The sequence below is a fragment of the Hypanus sabinus genome, chromosome 24 (genome assembly GCF_030144855.1).
Source record: "Hypanus sabinus isolate sHypSab1 chromosome 24, sHypSab1.hap1, whole genome shotgun sequence".
Classification (NCBI taxonomy): Eukaryota; Metazoa; Chordata; class Chondrichthyes; order Myliobatiformes; family Dasyatidae; genus Hypanus; species Hypanus sabinus.
The window spans coordinates 2,736,744-2,758,037 of record NC_082729.1 but is presented as its reverse complement, the minus strand read 5'-3'; the positions used below and the strand labels follow the sequence as shown (position 1 = coordinate 2,758,037).

The following is a 21,294-nucleotide window of genomic DNA, read 5'->3' as shown; positions in this document are numbered from 1 at the left end:
CCAGGGCAGAAATGACAAATATGAGTCTCCCCCACCCCCCTCAGATCAGGGTCACTTGAAGCCATGGGAGCAGGTGGTGGATGGTCATGTGAGCAGCTGGTGCACATCACAAGTCCTGGTTATGTGACCACTGACACCAGGCAGACAATCTCTGAAGAGTATTGATAATGGCTGGGGTCACCCGTCTTGTAAAGACTCTGCCCAGAAGGAGGCAATGACAAAACACTTATGTGGAAAAATTTGCCAAGAACAGTCATGGTCATGAGACCATTATCTTCCATGTCATTCGACACAGCACATAATGATGATGTTGATGGTTTATATACTACATTTGCATATCCAAGTGATTCTGGGTGAATTGTTGGAACATTTTTCAACAACATCCAATCTGTAACCACAGTGGTGACCATTAGTCTGGTGGAGAAAGAACATTTTGAGGAACAAAGGAGGACTAACTTAGATGTTTACGAAGGAAATTCCAGAACTTGGTGCCAAGGTCATGTGGAGAATTCTGATTGGATGGTAAGGGGGCCATTCTGCCCATGGAGTCAATGTTACTCCCGGCAAAGCAATCTCAGCTGTCCCATTTTGCCCCTCTCCCTAATTCCCTTCTGTCCTACAACATATTCTCTCTTGCATCTGGAGATTTCGGGGAGGGTGCAGAGGAAGTTTACCACGATGCTGCCTGGATTAGAGGGAATGTCCTATGAGGATAGCTTGAGCAAGCTAGGATTTGTGTGACATCAGAACTTTGTCTCCAAAGGCACTTGCAAATTTCTACAGATGTACTGTGGAGAGCATTCTAACAAACTGCCTCACTGTCTGGTATGGGGGGTGGGGGGGTTGGCTACTGCACAGGATCAAAATAAGCAGCAGGGAGTTACTAACTCAGTCAGCCCCATTGTGGGCATTAGCTTGTATAGTATCCAGGACATCTTCAAGGAGCGATGCCTCAAAAAGGCGGCGTCCATCATTAAGGACCCCCATCACTCAGGACATTCCCTCTTCTCATTGCCACCATCAGGGAGGAGGTGCAGGAGCCTGAAGACCCCTCTTCTCATTGCCACCATCAGGGAGGAGGTACAGGAGCCTGAAGACCCCTCTTCTCATTACTACCATCAGGGAGGAGGTACAGGAGCCTGAAGACCCCTCTTCTCATTACTACCATCAGGGAGGAGGTACAGGAGTCTGAAGACACCTCTTCTCATTACTACCATCAGGGAGGAGGTACAGGAGCCTGAAGACCCCTCTTCTCATTACTACCATCAGGGAGGAGGTACAGGAGCCTGAAGACCCCTCTTCTCATTACTACCATCAGGGAGGAGGTACAGGAGTCTGAAGACACCTCTTCTCATTACTACCATCAGGGAGGAGGTACAGGAGTCTGAAGACACACACTCAATAATTCAGGAACAGCTTCTTCCCTTCTGCCATCTGATTTCTGAATGGACATTGAACCCATGAACACTACCTCACTACTTTTTCCAAAATTTGCATTTTGCACTTCTTATTTAATTTAACTCTTTGATATATATATATATCAAGAAGGATGGAAGGTGACCCGATGGGGGATAGAAAAATGGGGAGGGCTGTGTGACAGGGAAGCATTAGATTGATCTTAAGGCAGGTTAATAGGTCGGCAGAACTTTGTGGGCTGAAGGGTCTGTGCTGTTCTGTATTCTATCTTCCTTAAAATATGAAAGGCAGCCTCAAGTCCTCTGGCCAGTCTCAGAACAATCCCATTAATCCCCCTGACATGTTTTAATTTTTATTTCATTAATTTATTGAGAAACCACATGGACTAGGCCCTTCGAGCCTCACAGCCCAGCAAATCCCTGATTTAACCTGAGCCTAATCACAGGACAATTTACAATGACCAGTTAACCTACTGACCGGTGGGTCTTTAGACTGTAAGAGGAAATGGGATCACTCCGAGGAAACCCACACAGTCACAGGGAGAACGTACAAACTTCTTGCAGACGGCAGTGGGAATTGAACCCAGGTCACTGGTACTGCAAAGTGTTGTGCTAACCACTACAGTACTGTGCCGCAACCCAACCCCCCCCCCCCAAGTGCCCGCTAACTGAGACAGATTGATCTTAGAGTAGGTTAAAAGGACAGGACAACTTTGTGGGCCGAAGGGCCTGAGCTGCGTTGTATTTTTCTATGTTCTAACCCCCTTTAATACGTTTGCAGTTTCATTTGAATGTGCCGCATCGATTTATCCCAAAGACAAACAGTTGACAGGCTGTGAGAGATGATGGGGAAAAATGAAAACTCCATGTGGATGTCACAGAGGTCAAAATTGAAGCCAGGTCACTAGATCTGTGAGACAACAGCGTTAGCTGCCACACCGGTGGGCTTTGTGGGAAGCTGCTTGCTCAGGCAATGAAACCAGATGCTCTCCCGTGATTAACAGCTGCATTTCTTGCAGGGGTTCTATCACTGCCCTACACGGAGATTGAAGAACCATTCGAAGCTTGGTACAACTTGTCTGGCAATGTCAGTCGCATTGAGTACTATAAAGGTAAGGCAACGCTCTCCGTAAAATACTCTCCCTATTCAGATAGGGAAAAGTTATGAGCTTGTTTTGTGTTTGAACTCCTTCCCCCGCCCCCCCCCCCCGCTAGATTTATTCGAAGCCTCTGCTGAATTATTATGTTTTGTTTGTGTGACTGTATGGAGTCTCCACCAAAGGAGTGCAACACTCCTCCCCTCCAGTGGTCACCCTCGGGCAAGGTGTAGCACCTGCTTAGAGCCGGATCAGGGTCACGTGAATTCATGGGAGCAGGTGGTGGATGTCAGTGTTCAAAGTGACACACAGGAGGTTCTGCAGATGCTGGAATTCCAGAGTAACACACACAAGCCATTGGAGGAACTCAGCAGGTCAGGCAGCATCTGTAGAATATTTAGGAAAGGACGTGCTGACATTGGATAGGGTTCAGAGGAGGTTCATGAAAAAGATTACATGACTGAAAGGCTTGTCAGATGAGGAATGTTTGATGGGTCTGGGCCTGAACTCGCTGGAACTCGGAAGAATGAGGGGTGACCTTATGAAAGAGTGGATGTGGAGAGGATGTTTCCTGTGGTGGGGGAGTCTTAGACCAAAAGATTCAGCCTCAAAATAGGGGGTGTCTTTTTAGAATGGAGATGGAGGAATTTCAGTGGTCGGAGAGTGATGACTCTGTGGAATTTGTTGCCACAGGTGGCTGTGGAGGCCAAGTCATTGGGATATTTAAGGCAAAGGCTGATAGATTCTTGATTAGTCAGGGCATGAAGTGATGCTTGGAGAAAGCAGGAAATTGGGGCTGAGAGGGAAAATGGAGTAGACTTGATGGGTCAAATGGTCTAATTCTGCTGTATACATACTTGGAAAATAAATTCACTTTGAATTTCATTGTGTTGTTTAAACTCTCAGCTATTCAGCCAGCAAACGTTAGTTTAGATTGATAATTGATTAAATCAATTTGCAATTTTCCGCTGTTTCTTTTGAACGCGTTGACTCACAACTTTGCCACATTGGGAACGATTCTTTTTAAAAGTGGTTTAAGGCTGGTTGAAAACAGGCTAAAGCTGATGAGCCGGTGGTGTTTTGCTGTCAGTCCGTGTGACTCTTGTTGCTGTTGTGACAATTCTCTTCCAATCCGACAGGTCAGGTCATCACCTTTCAGCACGGATTTGAAAAGCCCGCCGGAATAAGTTACAAGATTTCTCCTGAGACCACAGAAACTGAGATAAACGTGATCAAGTGTTTCCAAGTGAACGGGACCGTCAACGACCCCATCCGCCCACAGTCGGTATTTCCGAATCTGGAAGGCTTTCGGGTAAGGAGACTATTACAAAGGAAAAGGGCAGTAAACTGAAGTGCCTCTTGCACAGGGCTGAGCTGGGAACATCTTATTTCAATTTCTGCTTTGAGTCAAAGAACACTACAGTACTGAAACTTGACTGGGCCCTTCAGCCCATCTCGTCCATACTGAAGTATTAATCTGCCTAGTTCCATCGACCTGCACCCAGACCGTAGGCCTCCATACCCCTCCCATCCACGTACTTATCCAAATTTCTCTTAAGCGTTGAAATCAAACCTGTATCCACCACTTCTGCTGTTAGCTCGTTACACTCGGAGTGATAGAGTCACAGAAACGGGCCCTTCGACCTATCTAGTCCATGCTGAACCATTTCAACTGCCTACTCCCACTGACCTACGCCAAGACCACAGCCCTCCATACCCCTCCCATCCAAACGTAACTTAGATGTTGAAATCGAGCTCACATGCACCACTTGTGCTGGCAGCTCATTCCACACTCTTGAGTGAAGAGGTTTCCCCTCATGTTCCCCTTTCACTGTTGACCTATGACCTCTAGTTCCAATCTCACACAGCCTCAGTGCATTTGTAAATGCTGCTTGCATTTACCCTATTATACACCTCATGATTTTGCATACAGTACCTCTATCAAATCTCCCCTCATTGTCCTGCGCTGTGAGGAATCAGTTTTCTTCACAGTATGTCCATGACATGGGGCTTGTTTTCAGTCACTACCATTCCATTGCACCTATCATGCTTCAGTTGAAAATGGTTCAGTGTGGGGCCTTCAGGAATGGTGACTCAGGAGAGCTTCTTCTGGCAATTGCATCGTGTTTTCGATGGTTACTGTCTGCGGAAAGAACGCTGTACACAGCAGAAATTGGAAACCAGTGGTAGGCCCGAGGTTTGATAGATCTAAGTGCAGGGCTGATTCGGAAAGTTTGGGTACGGGCCGAAATACGGCAGCGGGGTTCAGGCCCAAAGATTATTGAACTGACGGGCCCCAGGTCCCAGGCAAGGAATGACCCGATGTTTGGACCGTTTAAACACCGGGCCAGATTTGAAAGGCAGGGTGACAGGACCGGAGTTGAGCATTGAGCCAGTTCTGCTCTCTGCTCCGCCAAGTTTACTCAGCTTGGCACTAGGCTGAGGCTGTGGCCTGCTCCAGGCTTTGTCCCTGCGGACTCGCCAGGAGTGTGTGTACCACCACATTTCCTGAAGGTGCTGTTCCAGTCAAAAAAGAGATATGTACAAGAACAAACCTTGCGATGCATTTTGGAGTTGTTCTGTTGCATTCCTTCAAACCAACAGGACTGTTGCCACTCGTGTGCCCCTTCCCCCCCCACCCCCCCGGGGTTGTACGCTACTGCAATAGTTGAGGGACTTCCTCACCCAACCCGGCCCCTCCCCCTCCAGTAGAAGAACCCATCACTGTGGTCCTCCCCCACCTGGCTGTACCGAGCTCAGCACGTCCTCCTGCAGCCCGGAACGTACCGTTCGGCAGCATTCCTCCAACCAAAGGACGTCTTTCACCGAGCTGATGATCTGCCAGCGGCTCTTGATACTGGTCTCGGTGTGTATCCTGGGAACAGCCCGTAGATCAGAGAATCCACTGTCACACTGCTGCTCAGGGTGAACCGTGACAAACCCTCTTCGCAAACCCACAAACCACAAAAAGGTGAGCTACCTTCCCATTCTCATTACAACCATCCCGTGGGCAGCGCCTGGTGGGTTTCAGTGAGCCACTGATGTTAAAGGGCGGGCAGGAAACTTCACCAGATATCGAGCTATCAGAATCTTTGACCAGTTGGGTAGTGGATTTACAGAGTTTCACTGTATTCAGCACATTTAATCAGGAAATGCTTGGAGCAAAGTACAGGGGAATGTCAGAGGTGGGCTTTTCACTCAAAAAGGAAAAAAAACACTAAACTATTCTGGGAGGAAAAGAAGGTCAGAAACTTACTGAAATCTGCTTGCGTGTACATTTTTTTTCAAGAAGTATTATCTGCAGCCCACAAAAAGTCACCACCGATCACTGGCACCATCATATGGACTCACTTTCAAGGACTTCACCTCACGTTCTCAATATTTATTGTTTACGTATTTATTTATTATTATTATTTATTTTTGTATTTGCACAGTTTGTTGTCTTCTGCACTCAGGCTGGACACCTTAGTTCGATGGTCTTTCATTGATTCTGTTATGGTTATTATTCTATAGATTTATTGAGAATGCCCATGAGAAGATGAATCTTAGGGTTGTATATTGTGACATATGCATACTTTGATAAAGCTACAAAGGTTCTTGTATTTATTATCAAAGTATGTATGGAGTATACAACTCTGAGATTCATCTTCTCCAGATAGCCATCAACCAAAGAAAACTATGGAAGTTGTTCAGAGAAAAACATCAGCCCTGTCCCGCACAAAAAAAATCATGTAAATAGCAAGAACATCAAGCCCCACCTCACTCGCGCTCAAAAAAACTAACAAATCACGGCAAACGGCAACAATCAACAGCCATTTACTTGGAGCTGTATATTTTTTTAGCTGCTAAAGGAGGAAGACTGGAAGGGACGACCATGCAGTGTGTGGCAGTATGTTACTTTTGAGGGGAAGAAAAAGAACACGTACACCGTGTGGATTGCCAATTCCACGGTTGGCTCCGTTCCTGTCCATTATGAAATGAAAGGTTACAACACCTTGTTTGGCTCGCATTACGACAAGTATGAAGTAGACTACAAAGACCTGGACCGTAATGTAGACCCAAGTATTTTCAAAATTCCGAAAGGTAAGACATCTGGGCAAACAGTTATGGAGTCATAGTTGCTCTGCCTTAATTGATCAACAACATAAATAGTTATTTTTATGGTCAGAGAAAAGTACAGCTCCTAAACAGGCCCTTTAGCCCATCTAGTCCACACCAAAACCATTTAAGCTGCCTACTCCCAACAGCCTGCACCCAGACCACCCTCCATACCCCTACTACCCAAGCAATTATCCAAACTGAACTTAAAACATTGAAATCAAACTCACATGCACCACTTGTGCTGACAGCTCTCACCATCTTCTAAGTGAAGAAGTTTCCCCTCATGTTCCTCTTAAACTTTTCACCTTTCAACCTTAACCCATGACCTTTGGCTGCAGTTCCGATTCAGATTCAGTTCCACCCAGTCTCAAAGGGAAAAAGCCTGCTTGCATTTCCTCTAACTATACCCCTCAATTTTGTACACCTCTATCAAATCTCCCCTCAATCTTCTGTGTTCCAAGGAATAAAGTCCTAACCCATTCAATCTCTCCTATTATCTTGGGTTGTACAGACCCGGCAGCATCCTTGTAAATCTTCTCTGCACTCTCTCAACCTCATCTACATCTTTCCTGTGTGTAGGCAACCAAAACTACACACAATACTCCAAATTAGGCCTCAGCAACATCGTTATTTGTTTTGCCTTACAAGAAGGGGCTAGGATGGTTAAATCCAGTCAACAGTTCAATCTGTGGATCAGCTCTGAAAGCTTTTAATTTGTACATTTGTTTTGGCCCTTTATCAACTGATATTGAAGATTGAGTTAAATGGCCTCTTCCTGTGTAGTGAAAGTTCTGTTCCTATGATCTGACAAACTACTGTAGCAGTAAGGGTAAAAACAAAAGATTCTGTAGGTGCTGGAAATCCAGGGCAACCCACACAAAATGCTGGAGGAACTCAGCAAGTCAGGCACAATCTATGGAAATGAACAGTTGACGTTTCGGGCTGAGACCCTTCATCTGGACTGAGAAGGAAGGGAGAAGATACTAGAATAAAACGGTGGGTGGGTGGGGGGAGAAGGAGGATAGCTAGAAGGTGATAGGTGAAGCCAGACAGGTGGGAAAGGTAGAGAGCTGGAGAGGAAGAAATCTGAAAGGAGAGGAGAATGGACAATAGGTGAAAGGGAAGGAGGAGGGGACCCAGGGGAAGGTGATAGGCAGGTGAGAGGAGGTAAGAAGCCAGAGTGGGTAATAGAAGAAGAGGGAAAAACTTTTGAATGGGGGAGAAATTGATATTCATGCTATTAGATTGGAGGCTACTGTTACGAGCCCCGAACTGGGTTACTTACCAGCAAAGATAGAGACGTCCGTTGGAGTTTGGTGATACTATTTTTAACAGTACTTATTAGTAAAAATACACAAAAATAATATCAATGCAAATATACAGATAATATACGTCGTCAATACTAAACCTAAAAGTGCGGGTATAATAATAATCAATAAGAAATAAGCTCTATTGTTGTCTAGGGGATAATGAATTGTCCAATGGAATTATAAAGTTCGTTTCAGTTCACGCAGGCTGCCGTCGTTGCTGATCACTGTGTGGCAATTGTTGGAGAGAGAGAGATAGAAGAATGGGAACAGTTACCGCTATTGTTTTTGCCAACCTTCCTTTATGATTTCGATCCGTCGGTGTCTCGTTGTTGTGGCCGTTCAAGTATGACCTCTCCTTTAGCTAAACCATTCTTCCGTGATGAGCCCGCCACCCAGGCAAGGGAAGACACACACGAGCTCTTACCGGCTTTCGCTGTAAAACGCCGTCACTGGATTTCTAGCATTTCTCCTGGTGTGTCTAAGGGGTTGTTCCCCAGACCTGTCTTTTATCCTCACTCACAGGGTTTCAGGTGTCAATCAGGTTGGGATGATGCAATCCCTCAACCAGACCACTCTGGCTGCCCCCTGAGGGGTTTCAATGAATAGTACAGTACTCAATACACAATTCCTTCTCCAAGAGACAATAGCAGTAATCCGTGGTTCTGTTCCGCTTTTGTTAGGAGACATTCCACCTTGTTGTGTATTCTGCGTTGTCTGTAACAACAGTCTTTGCTGTGATCCTGCGTCTCTCTCTTTCATTACTGACATGATGTGCATCTCTCTCATTTCCTGGGTATCAGACCCGAAATAATAGCGATCTTGCGATTCTCAAAAAGGGGGGGGGGGGGGCGACTTTGCTCCCTTCATTCATAACACTACCCTGACGGAATATAAGGAGTTGCTCCCCAGCCCTCTGCATGTCCTCATTGTGGCACAAGAGGAAGCCATGGACCGACTTGTCAGAATTGGAATTAAAATGTTTGGCCACTGGGAAGTTCAGCTTTTGGCGAAAGGAGCTGAGGTGCTCAGTGAGGCGGCCCCCCAATTTACAATGAGTCTCTCCAATGTAGCGGAGTACGCATGGGGAACACCGGACACAACAGACGATCCCAGCAGGTTTGCAGCTGAAGTGTTGCCTCATCTGGAAGGGTTGCTTGGGGCCCGAAGTCTGAAATCAAAATATTGGAAGGACTCAGTGGGGTTGAGTAAGAGTGAATATTTCAGGCCGATGACCTTTTCTGCAACAATTTAAAACTGTAAGTGGGAAAGTTGCAGAGAAGGGGAAGGGGAGGAGCGGGGAATGGGAAAATCTGATGGCGTGGACTAAAGCCATTTTGTTTACTGCTGTGATTTGGGGAAGGAAATCTGCTGCCTTCACTGGCCTGCTTAATATTTGGCCTTGGGCCCAACATATGTGATTTAACTTTTAACCTACTAAACTCTTCTCCTTGGACTAAGTAAGCATGAGCAATAATGATGGCATTCCGTTGAAACCCATATTCTGGGAATTAATCATCCAATTTTCACTGGAGAATTTGTAGACTCAAGACAAAAAATATATATATAGCTTTGGGGGTTCAATGGTTCTATTTAATATCAGAGAATGTATACAGTATACAACCTGAAATTCTTACTCTTTACGAACAACTGATTGAGTGAATTCTGCCTTTTCTCTTTGGAGCGATGGAAGACTAGAGATGTATAAGATGATGAGAGGCATTGATCGTGTGGATAGTCAGAGGCTTTTTCCCAGGGCTGAAATGGTTGCCACAAGAGGACGCAGGTTTAAGGTGCTGGGGAGTAGGTACAGAGGAGATGTCAGGGGTAAGTTTTTTATGCAGCGAGTGGTGAGGGCATGGAATGGGCTGCCAGCAACGGTGGTGGATGCGGGTATGATGGGGTATTTTAAGAGGTTTTTGGATAGGTACATGGAGCTTAGAAAAATAGAGGGCTATGGGTAACCCTAGGTAATTTCTAAGGTAGGGACATGTTCAACACAACTTTGTGGGATCCATGAAACAGAAGAAAAAACCCCAAAGATTGACTGAAAACGTAACACCCTGAAGCCCCCCCATCCCTCCCCTCCCACGCAGAAGCAGCAATGAAGCATCAACCCTCCCCCTCCCCCCTCCCTGTACCTGCCTCAGCAAAAGTGTCAGCCCCCACTACCCTGCATGCAGGCAATAGCAACCCCCCCACCCCCCGAGACCATGATCTAGTTCATGAAAATCCACTCTTCATCCCATCAGTTCGACGTGCCCCGTGTGTATTTCTGTCTCTCTCTCGCTCTCGCTGTCGGTGCCACCGTTTCGGTCCTGCCACAGCAGGAGGGGAGACCAGCAGTTCGCTGTTCCGATGTTACCATTTGCAGGACTTTTGGATGAGTCCAGTTTTTGGAACTAGGATCACTTGTATGATGCATGCAGTATTGGGAGACTGATTCCTCATTCCAGGTTTATCCTGTGAGGGTTTCCCAGGACCTGGAGTGGAACACAGAATCCTTGCCAACCCCATCGAAGATTTGGTCAGCACAGACACTGAAGACCGGACTCATCGCTTCTTCAAGCATTACAAGGAGAGGTTTGCGAGGGAGTACGAGGAAGATGGCGTAGAACATGAGCTTAGAAGGACAACTTTCACTCACAATATGAGGTAACGTTGCTTATTGTATATTAATATATCATTGTACATTATGTTAAAGAAGTCTTTAAGGATTTATGTAAAACCAGGTTGGGTGTAAATGCAGGATGAACTCAGCAGGTCAGACAGCATCTATGGAAGGGAATAAACAGTTCGACGTTTCGGGCAGAGACCCTTCATCAGGACTGGAAAGGAAGGGGGAAGATACCAGAGTTAAAAGGTGGGGAAGGGGAAGGAGGGCAAGCTCGAAGGTGGTAGGTGAAGCCAGGGAGAGGGGTTGAAGTAAGTTGGGAGGTGATAGGTGAAAAAGGCAAGAGGCCGGAGAAGAAGATCGAAGCTTGCAGTGAAACGCGTCATTTGCATCAACGACCGATGCAGTCTGAAAATGTGCTGGGGGCAGCCCACAAGTGTCACTGTGTTCCTGGTGCCAACATAGCGTGCCCACAACTTACTAATGCTAACCCGTACACCATTGGGTGTTGGAGGTGACCACGACACCCAGAGGAAACCTACACACCAAGTGCTGAGCAGTAAATTGAACCCAGGTCACTGGAACGATGATAACATTACGTCTAACCTCCACGCTTCTGTGCTGGACATTAAATGAAATGAGCACGTCAGCTGAGCTGGACTCCTGAACATCAGCTCTCAGCACTTTCCTGTCTGCCCAAGTACTTCAGCCAGACCACTGTGGACCATTGAGAAAGCAGAACTGGTTTGTGACATTTGAGTCTGAAAAACAAACTAATGTACGTTAGACTTCCTAGTAAAAAATAGTTCCTCTAGTAATGACAATGGCCTCTCACTCAATGTCAGCAAAACCAAGGAGCTGATTATTGACTTTGAGAGAGGAAGCCAAAGCTTCGTGAGCCAGTCCTCATCAGAGGTGGAGAGGGTCAGCAACCTTTAGTATCTCAGTGTTATTTCAGAGAACCTGTCCTGGGCCCAACACGCAAGAGCATTTATGAAAGAAGTTTCTTAGGAGTTTGCCAAGATTTGGCATAACATTTAAAACTTTGACAGACCCTTATAGGTTTGTATGTTGTCTGGCTGCATCACAGCCTGGAAACACCAAAGCCCTTGTACGAAAAAAATCCTACAAAAGGTGGTGAATACGGCCCAGTCCATTGCGGGTAAGGTCCTCCTCACCATTGAGTGCATCTACGTGAAATGCTGTCACAGGAAAGCAGCATCCACCCAGGACGTGCTCTCTTCTCTCTGCTGCCATCAGGAAGAAGGTACAGGAGCCTCAGGTCCCGCACCGCCAAGTTCAGGAACAGTTATTACCCCTCAACCATCAGGCTCAACTTTACTTGCCCCATCACTGAAATGTTCCCACCCCCTATGAACTCACTTCCAAGGACTCTTCATCTCGTGTTCTCGATAATTGTTTATTTATTATTTCTTTTTTTTTAGTATTTGCGCAGTTTGTTGTCTTTTGCACACTGGTTGAACGCCCAAGTTGGTGCGTCTTTCATTGATTCTGTTCTGGTTATTATTCTATGGATTTATTGAGTATGTCACAAGACAATGAATCTCAAAGTTGTGTATGTAATGCCCTGGTTGAGATTTCCACTGCTATGCTGTGAGGTATTTTTATATTAGCAGTTTTCTGTAAAAGCCAGGTGTTCTGTTTGTAACAGCGTTTGGCTTTGGCTAAAGATAAGGGGCCACGTAGTCCAACTTAGGAATGTTGTGTCAGCCAACCAGGAGTGCCTTGGTACGTGATGCAGCTTTCTGCCCAGTGGAAGATTCAGGAGAGTTGGGCGGGATCAGATTTCTGAAGGACAGTAGTCTGGTTTGGGGTCTTTGGGTGGGAAGTGCTGAGTGGAGCATGAGGGAAGATGCTGCTCAAAGGAGAGGCAGTGCTTTGTGCAGATTAATGGCTACAAGGAGGATGTGCCAGGACTTCTAAAAGAGCCAGTTCGTTGGAACATAGAATAGTACAGCACATTACAGGCCCTTTGGCCCACAATGTTGTGCCGACCCTCAAACCCTGCCTCCCATATAACCCCCTCCCACCTTAAATTCCTCCATATACCTGTCTAGTAGTCTCTTAAACTTAACTAGTGTATCTGCCTCCACCACTGACTCAGGCAGTGCATTCCACGCACCAACCACTCTGAGTGAAAAACCTTCCTCTAATATCCCCCTTGAACTTCCCTCCACTTACCTTAAAGCCATCTCCTCTTGTACTGAGCAGTGGTGCCCTGGGGAAGAGGCTTTCAAGGGAAGTTTGAACTGTAGCTGATTCACACAGAACATGGGTTCAGTAAAGTGATAAACCTGACTACTCCAGAATGAGCTCCAACGTTTAAGTGCACGTTAGACTGTAATGGGGCCCTTTTAATTTTCTTCTCCTTTTCTACAACTTTTTGTTAAAGTTGAAAACTTGGCAGATATATTTCCTTTATAATTTTATGCCAGGGTACGATCTGTCAATTTTCTGGTGCACAGCAACTTTCTTTCTTTTTTTCTTTCTTTTTAAATCTTTTTATTAATTTTTAAGCAAACATAAATGAAACATGAATACAAAGAGTTTGAGAGTACATAGTTAATAGTTTAAGTAGGCATTCAAATATATGATAATCAATATATATAACTTCCCAAACTCATTGTATTTATGAACAAAAGAAACTTTTAAAAAACCCCAAAAAAAGAGAAGAAAAAAAAAACAGTAACCAACATGGGCCGTTGCATAATGTCAGATACATACAGTAGTGCCAATAACTCTGAACCTCCATCCAATTAATTAAGGATAATAAAAGTGAGGTTTAGGAAAAGACAATTTAACTCATATGAAAATGTTGAATAAATGGTCTCCAAGTCTCTTCAAATTTAACTGAAGGATCAAAAACAACGCTTCTAATTTTTTCTAAGCTCAAACAAGAGATAGTTTGAGAAAACCACTGAAATATAGTTGGAGGATTAATTTCTTTCCAATTCAATAAAATAGATCTTCTAGCCATTAATGTAACAAATGCAATCATTCGTCGAGATGAAGAGGATAAACGACTATTATCCACCATTGGTAAACCAAAAATTGCAGTAATAGGATGCGGTTGGAAATTGATATTCAGAACTATTGAAATAATACTGAAAATATCTTTCCAATAATTTTGCAAACAAGGGAAAGACCAAAACATATGGGTCAATGAAGCAACATCAGAATGACATCTGTCACAGGTTGGATTAACATAAGAATAAAATCGAGCAAGTTTATCCTTAGACATATGAGCTCTATGTACAACCTTAAATTGTATTAGAGCATGTTTAGCACAAATAGAGGAAGAATTGACTAATAGTAAAATTTTCTTCCACTGCTCAGTGGGTATAAGACAATGAAGTTCTTCTTCCCATTCCTTCTTAATTTTTTCTGATACTTCTGGCTATAGTTTCATGATCATATTATAAATGACAGCTACTAAACCCTTTTGGCAAAGATTCAGAGCTAAAATTCTTTCCGTAATGTCCGCTGGACATAGTTTCGGAAAAGACTATAACTCATTATACAAAAAATTTCTAACTTGCAAATATCTAAAAAAATGAGTTTTAGGTAAATTATATTTATTAGATAGCTGTTCAAAGGACATAAAGCTATCATCCAAAAACAGATCACGAAAGCATGTTATACCTTTTGTTTTCCATAAAAGTAAAGCTTGATCCATAAAAGAGGACCGAAAAAAAAGTTAGATATTATAGGGCTTGATAAAATGAACTTATTCAAACCAAAAAATTTACGAAATTGAAACCAAATTCGCAATGTATATTTGACTATAGGATTAGTTATTTGTTTATTCAATTTAGATAAAGAAAAAGGAAGTGAAAATCCTAAAATTGAAAACAATTTAAAGTCTTGTACAGATTTACATTTCAAATTTACCCATTGTGGGCAAGCTGCTATAGTCGATTCTTGTGTCCAAAATATTAAATATCGTATATTAACTGCCCAATAGTAAAATCTCAAGTTTGGCAAAGCCAAACCGCCCTCCTTCTTAGGCTTCTGTAAATATTTTTTGCTTAGTCTAGGATTTTTATTCTGCCACAGATATGAAGATATTTTGGAGTAAATAATATCAAAAAAAGATTTAGGAATAAAAATTGGTAATGCTTGAAATAAATATAAGAATTTGGGTAATACCATCATCTTAATAGCGTTAATTCGACAAACCAATGACAAAGATAATGGAGACCACCTGGTAACAAGTTGCTTAATTTGGTCAATTAAAGGTAAAAAATTAACTTTAAATAAATCTTTATGTTTTTTAGTAATTTTAATACCCAAATAAGTAAAATAATCTGTAACAACTTTAAATGGTAAATGTTTATAAATTGGAACTTGAGCAACTTTTATATGGAACAGGATTTACGCAGCCCTTATACAATCAATGCTCCCCGATGGGAACATCCCAACATTCCTGTTTGTTGAACCCCAAATCGTACTGACCCGAGATGCATGTTGCTTAGGATAGGTGACCTTTGCACTGCTGAGTCACGTGGCTGTTAGCGCAGTCGGCTTCTGCGCCCAGTGAGAAGGTGGCATATACATTGACATATCTGTACTTTGATAATAAATTTTACTTTGAGCTTTGAAGTTATGATTTCTTTCTTGTAGGTACGTCCACTCAATGAACAGTCAGAACTTGACCTACAAAATGGCTATCAACCACTTTGCCGACCGGACTGAAGAAGAGATGATCGCTGTCCGGGGGAGACTGAGGAGAAACACACCCAATAAAGGACAGCCTTTCCCTACACACCGTTACAAATCAGTCCTGCTGCCGACCAGCATAGATTGGAGATTGTATGGTACGGATATAAAACTGGCCACTGCACCATTTTGCTTTGGAGACCAGCAAGATGACATTGATTCAAATAGTCTTAATTGTCCCACAACACCAGGTTCAGGAATAGCTGTTAACCTTCAACAATCAGGCTCCTGAACCACTGGATAACTTTACTCCTAGAGTCATTGGTCATTCTTTCATTAAGTGCTGTGGCATTGAACGTAGATATTTATGGTCTTTCCATGACCATGAGAGGTCTTGACAAATTTTTCTACAGAACTGTTTTGCCATTGCCATCTTCTGGGTAGTGTCTTTACAAGACGGGTGACCCCAGCCACTGTCAATACTCTTCACAGATTGACTGCCTGGCGTCAGTGGTCGCATAACCAGGACTTGTGATGTGCACCGGCTGCTCACACGACCGTCCACCACCTGCTCCCACGGCTTCACGTTACCCAGATTGTAAGCAGGTGCCACACCTTGCCCGAGGGTGACCTGCACGGTAGCAGGGGGAAAGAGCACCTCACACCTCCAGTAGCAGAGACGTATCTCCATCCTGCCACCCCCCACCAGAGAGTCATAGACAAAAACAGCACAGAAACAGGTCTCCCGACCCACCTAGTCTTTGCCGAACTATTATTCTGCCTAGTCCCATCAACCTGCACTGGGACCATAGCCCTCCATACCCCTCCTGTCCATGTACCTATCCAAACTTCTCTTAAACATCAAAATCAAGCTCACATGCACCACCTGCACTTGCAGCTCGTTCAGCTGACCTCAACACCGAACTGATTCCACAACCTATGCACTTGCCTTCAAGGGCTCTACGACTCATTTTCTCAGTTTTTTTTTATTACCTATTCACTTATAATTCTTCATTGTTTGTAATTGCACAGTTTTGGAATTGAACCCGTGTCGCTGGTACTGTAAAGTGTTGTGCTAATGGCTATATTACTGTGCCACCTGGATCAGATGAATTCAAGGAAACTGATTTTTGTGGTATGTGCTTTCAAAAAAAAAGAAACTGATGACTTCCTGGCAATTAAATATTTGTACCTTAACATAATAGTAGTACATGTTTTGATTGTGTGAGTTTTGATGATGCTGGAGAGATTTTCCAAACTGAACAAGAGTAAAACCAACTTGGTTATGATTCAGAATGTTCATGTTCTTTTTTTTATCCCCTCAGGTGCAGTGACCCCTGTGAAAGATCAAGCTGTATGTGGCTCCTGCTGGAGTTTCGGTACCACGGGTGCGGTAGAAGGGGCGTTGTTTCTGAAGGTGAGTGAAGTGCTTACGGTTTTATCCTGGAGATATCATCTTGTTACTTGCACTCTAAGGGGCTGATTGGACCCAGCCATAGGAATGACATCTCCAATGGGACTGCAGCCTTGTTGGAGTTCGGAGTCTTGACCCGGAGAGCTGTGTTGGCTGGAGTCAGGGCTTGATGCTTTGACTCTTGGTAGGGTCACTCATGTCAGACAGGTCAAAGGGTAGAGGCCAGACTGAGAGTGGTCCACTGGTTCTCCAGGTTCGGGGGTTCAGCTCAGGGTGAACAAAGGATTCAAGGTAGAGTACATTGATTGTCAAAGTGTATATGCACTGTACAGCCTTGAGATTCACCTTCTCCACAGACAGCCACCGAACAAAGAAATGCCATGGAACCCATTCAAAGAAAAACATCAACCTCCCCACGCGCAAAAAAAACAGCACAAATGGCAACAAGAACTTCAAACCTCCCTCCTCCCAGATGTTTCTAGTAAAGTAAAATTGTTATGGAAACAACAATGAATCATCCTCCTACCTCCAAATGTGACTGTGTCCCTGAGTCCCCAACCAGGAGTTGCATGACTGACAGTAGTGAAAACTGAGAGGAAGCTACTGACATGATGAAGAACACTGCCGGAGATGGAGGATCTTCACTGCTGCCCAAAGCACCAATGGTGTAATGGACAGTAGTAGTAGTGGCAAGAGTTGATTGATAAGATGATGGATGGATTGTCAGCATGGGTGGTGCTATGTTCCTTCACTTGGTCTCTACTTGGTACTGCCCAGAAGACTCGAGGTCCCCACTGCCCCTCCATCCTCCCCTCCCTGATGGTAGTAATGAGAAGAGGGGTTTTCAGGCTCCTGTACCTCCTCCCTGATGGTAGTAATGAGAAGAGGGGTCTTCAGGCTCCTGTACCTCCTCCCTGATGGTAGTAATGAGAAGAGGGGTCTTCAGGCTCCTGTACCTCCTCCCTGATGGTAGTAATGAGAAGAGGGGTCTTCAGGCTCCTGTACCTCCTCCCTGATGGTAGTAATGAGAAGAGGGGTCTTCAGGCTCCTGTACCTCCTCCCTGATGGTAGTAATGAGAAGAGGGGTCTTCAGGCTCCTGTACCTCCACCCTGATGGTAGTAATGAGAAGAGGGGTCTTCAGGCTCCTGTACCTCCTCCCTGATGGTAGTAATGAGAAGAGGGGTCTTCAGGCTCCTGTACCTCCACCCTGATGGTAGTAATGAGAAGAGGGGTCTTCAGACTCCTGTACCTCCTCCCTGATGGTAGTAATGACAAGAGGGGTCATCAGGCTCCTGTACCCCTCCCCGATGGTAATAATGAGATATGGTCAAGAGGTTCAGTTTTGTTTAGACCAAACATCCAAATGAGGAAGAAATGTGATCTAAGTGGCTTTGACCGTGGAATGATTGTTGGTGCCAGACATGACGGTTTGAGTATCTCAGAAACAGCTGATCTCGTGGGATTTTCATGCACAACAAGGCATGGATTCCCAATCTGGGGTCCATGGACCTCTTGTTTATTGGCAGGGGTCCGCGGCATTAAAACAAATGTTTTGGGATCCCTGCTCTAGAGTTTACAGAGAATGGTGTGAAATCTTCAAAATAGTGGATGAAAATGTCTTGTTAATGGGAGAGGTCAGAAGAGAACGACCAGACTGGTTTAAGACTCAAATAATTATGGGTTACAACAGTGGTGTGCAGAAGAGCATCTCTGAACACATACGATGTGGAACCTTGATTTGGATGGGCTACAGCAGCCGAACAAAGTGGCCACTGAGTGTGTTTGTGTCTGAGCAACTGCATTTTTCAATGATACCAGGTCAGTTCCAGTTTGTACTAAAGATAAGACACAAAACCTGTTAATGGTATCAAAAGGGTGGTTGTAGAAGCTGCTTAAAAAACTACTTGGGTAAATAACGATTCCTGGATATCACTGTCTCTTTGGGTCTAACCTGGTCCCAGTATATCGATGCAGATACACAGACAGTGGCTATATTTCATTAGATTTGGTCTGTCACCAAAGACGTTTGTAATTTTCTACAGATGTACCGTGGACAGTATTCTAACTGGCTGCATCACTGTCTGGTATGGGAGGGGGAGGGGGGGTGCTACTGCACAGTTGTAAACTCAGTCAGTTCCATCATGTGGACCAGCCCCTGTAATATTCAGGATAGCTTCAAGGAGCAATGCCTCAAAAAGGTGGTATCCATCAGAAGGACCCCTATCAACCAGGACATGCCCTCTTCTCATTACTACCATCAGAGAAGAGTACAGGAGCCTGAAGACACCTCTTCTCATTACTACCATCAGGGAGGAGGTACAGGAGCCTGAAGACCCCTCTTCTCATTACTACCATCAGGGAGGAGGTACAGGAGCCTGAAGACCCCTCTTCTCATTACTACCATCACGGAGGAGGTACAGGAGCCTGAAGACCCCTCTTCTCATTACTACCATCAGGGAGGAGGTACAGGAGCCTGAAGACCCCTCTTCTCATTACTACCATCACGGAGGAGGTACAGGAGCCTGAAGACCCCTCTTCTCATTACTACCATCAGGGAGGAGGTACAGGAGCCTGAAGACCCCTCTTATTACTACCATCAGGGAGGAGGTACAGGAGCCTGAAGACCCCTCTTCTCATTACTACCATCACGGAGGAGGTACAGGAGCCTGAAGACCCCTCTTCTCATTACTACCATCAGGGAGGAGGTACAGGAGCCTGAAGACCCCTCTTCTCATTACTACCATCAGGGAGGAGGTACAGGAGCCTGAAGACCCCTCTTCTCATTACTACCATCACGGAGGAGGTACAGGAGCCTGAAGACCCCTCTTCTCATTACTACCATCAGGGAGGAGGTACAGGAGCCTGAAGACCCCTCTTCTCATTACTACCATCAGGGAGGAGGGACCGGAGCCTGAAGACCCCTCTTCTCATTACTACCATCAGGGAGGAGGGACAGGAGCCTGAAGCCACACACTCAATGATTCAGGAACAGTTTCTTCCCTTCTGCTATCCAATTTCTGAACGGACATTGAAACCACGAGCACTGCCTGACTGCCTTTTTATTTCTATTTTTGCACTTACTCTAATTATATATATTTTACTGCAATTCAGTTTTACTATTATTATGTATTGCATTGTACTGCTGCTGCAAAGATAACAAATTTCATGACATATCATGGTGTAAATTATCAAAGTACATAACGTTCCTTTCTGCTTCCTGTAGCACATTTGGTGGCAACGTTGCCATTCCTCCGTCTCTGCCGCATCCGCTCTCAGGTTGAGGCTTTTCATTCCAGGACGAAGGAGATGTCTTCCTTTTTTAAACAAAGGGGCTTCCCTTCGTCCACCATCAACTCTGCTCTCAAACGCATCTCTCCCATTTCCCACACATCTGCCCTCACCCCATCCACCTGCCACCCCACTCGAGATAGGGATCCCCTTGTCCTTACCTACCACCCCACCAGCCTCCAGGTTCAACGTATAATTCTCTGTAACTTCCGCTACCTCCAACGGGATCCCACTACCAAGCACATCTTTCCCTCCCCCCCTCTGCTTTCCACAGGGATCACTCCCTACGCGACTCCCTTGTCCACTCGTACCCCCCATCCCTTCCCACCGATCCCCCTCCTGGCACTTATCCTTGTAAACGGAAGAATTGCTACATCTGCCCTTACACTTCCTCCCTCACCACCATTCAGGGCCCAGACAGTCCTTCCAGGTGAGGCAACACTTCACCTGTGAGTCAGCTGGTGTGGTATACTGCGTCTGGTGCTCCCGGTGTGGCCTTTTATATATTGGTGAGACCCGACGCAGACTGAGAGACCGTTTCGCTGAACACCTACGCTTGGTCCGCCAGAAAAAGCAGGATCTCCCAGTGGCCACACATTTTAATTCCACGTCCCATTCCCATTCTATCCATGTCTATCCATGGCCTCCTCTACTGTCAAAATGAATCAAAACTCAGGTTGATGGAACAACACCTTATATACCGGCTGGGTAGCCTCCAACCTGATGGCATGAACATTGACTTCTCTAACTTCCGTTAATGCCCCTCCTCCCCTTCTTACCCCATCCCTGACATATTTAGTTGTTTGCCTGTTCTCCATCTCCCTCTGGTGCTCTCCCCCCCCTTTCTTTCTCCTGAGGCCTCCCGTCCCATGATCCATTCCCTTCTCCAGCTCTGTATCCCTTTTGCCAATCACCTTCCCAGCTCTTAGCTTCATCCCACCCCCTCCGGTCTTCTCCTATCATTTTGCATTTCCTCCTCCCCCCACTACTTTCAAATCTCTTAGTATCTCTCCTTTCGGTTAGTCCTGACGAAGGGTCTCGGCCCGAAACGTCAACAGCACTTCTCCCTATTATTTGCTGCCTGGCCTGCTGTGTTCCACCAGCATTTTGTGTGCATTGTTTGAATTTCCAGCATCTGCAGATTTCCTCGTGTTTGCCATTTCTTTAGCACTTTTTTTGGTCTGTTTATTATGAGACCGAGTTGCTAGCTCAGTGCTGAGCCCAGCACGAATGGAAAGCTGTGGAAGGAGCTGGCCGGATTCGAATCCCGGACCTCTCGCCTCAAAGTCCGGTGCAGTTGCCATTACACTACTGGCTGGCTATGTCACTATATGCAGCATTAACTTTTACAGGCATACTCACTAAATCCATAATAGA

General features: G+C 45.1%; 1 protein-coding gene across 1 annotated transcript in view; it reads left to right on the top strand.

Moving 5' to 3' along the window:
- LOC132380409 (digestive cysteine proteinase 2-like) overlaps window positions 1–21,294 on the top strand; it is a 46,797-nt gene that overhangs the window by 11,539 nt on the left and 13,964 nt on the right. Inside the window, exons 3-8 of the mRNA XM_059949168.1 lie at window positions 2,435–2,527; window positions 3,652–3,824; window positions 6,355–6,595; window positions 10,377–10,575; window positions 15,179–15,372; window positions 16,540–16,631. Of these exons, the coding sequence (XP_059805151.1) occupies window positions 2,435–2,527; window positions 3,652–3,824; window positions 6,355–6,595; window positions 10,377–10,575; window positions 15,179–15,372; window positions 16,540–16,631 (992 nt within the window). The remainder of the gene's footprint in view (window positions 1–2,434; window positions 2,528–3,651; window positions 3,825–6,354; window positions 6,596–10,376; window positions 10,576–15,178; window positions 15,373–16,539; window positions 16,632–21,294) is intronic.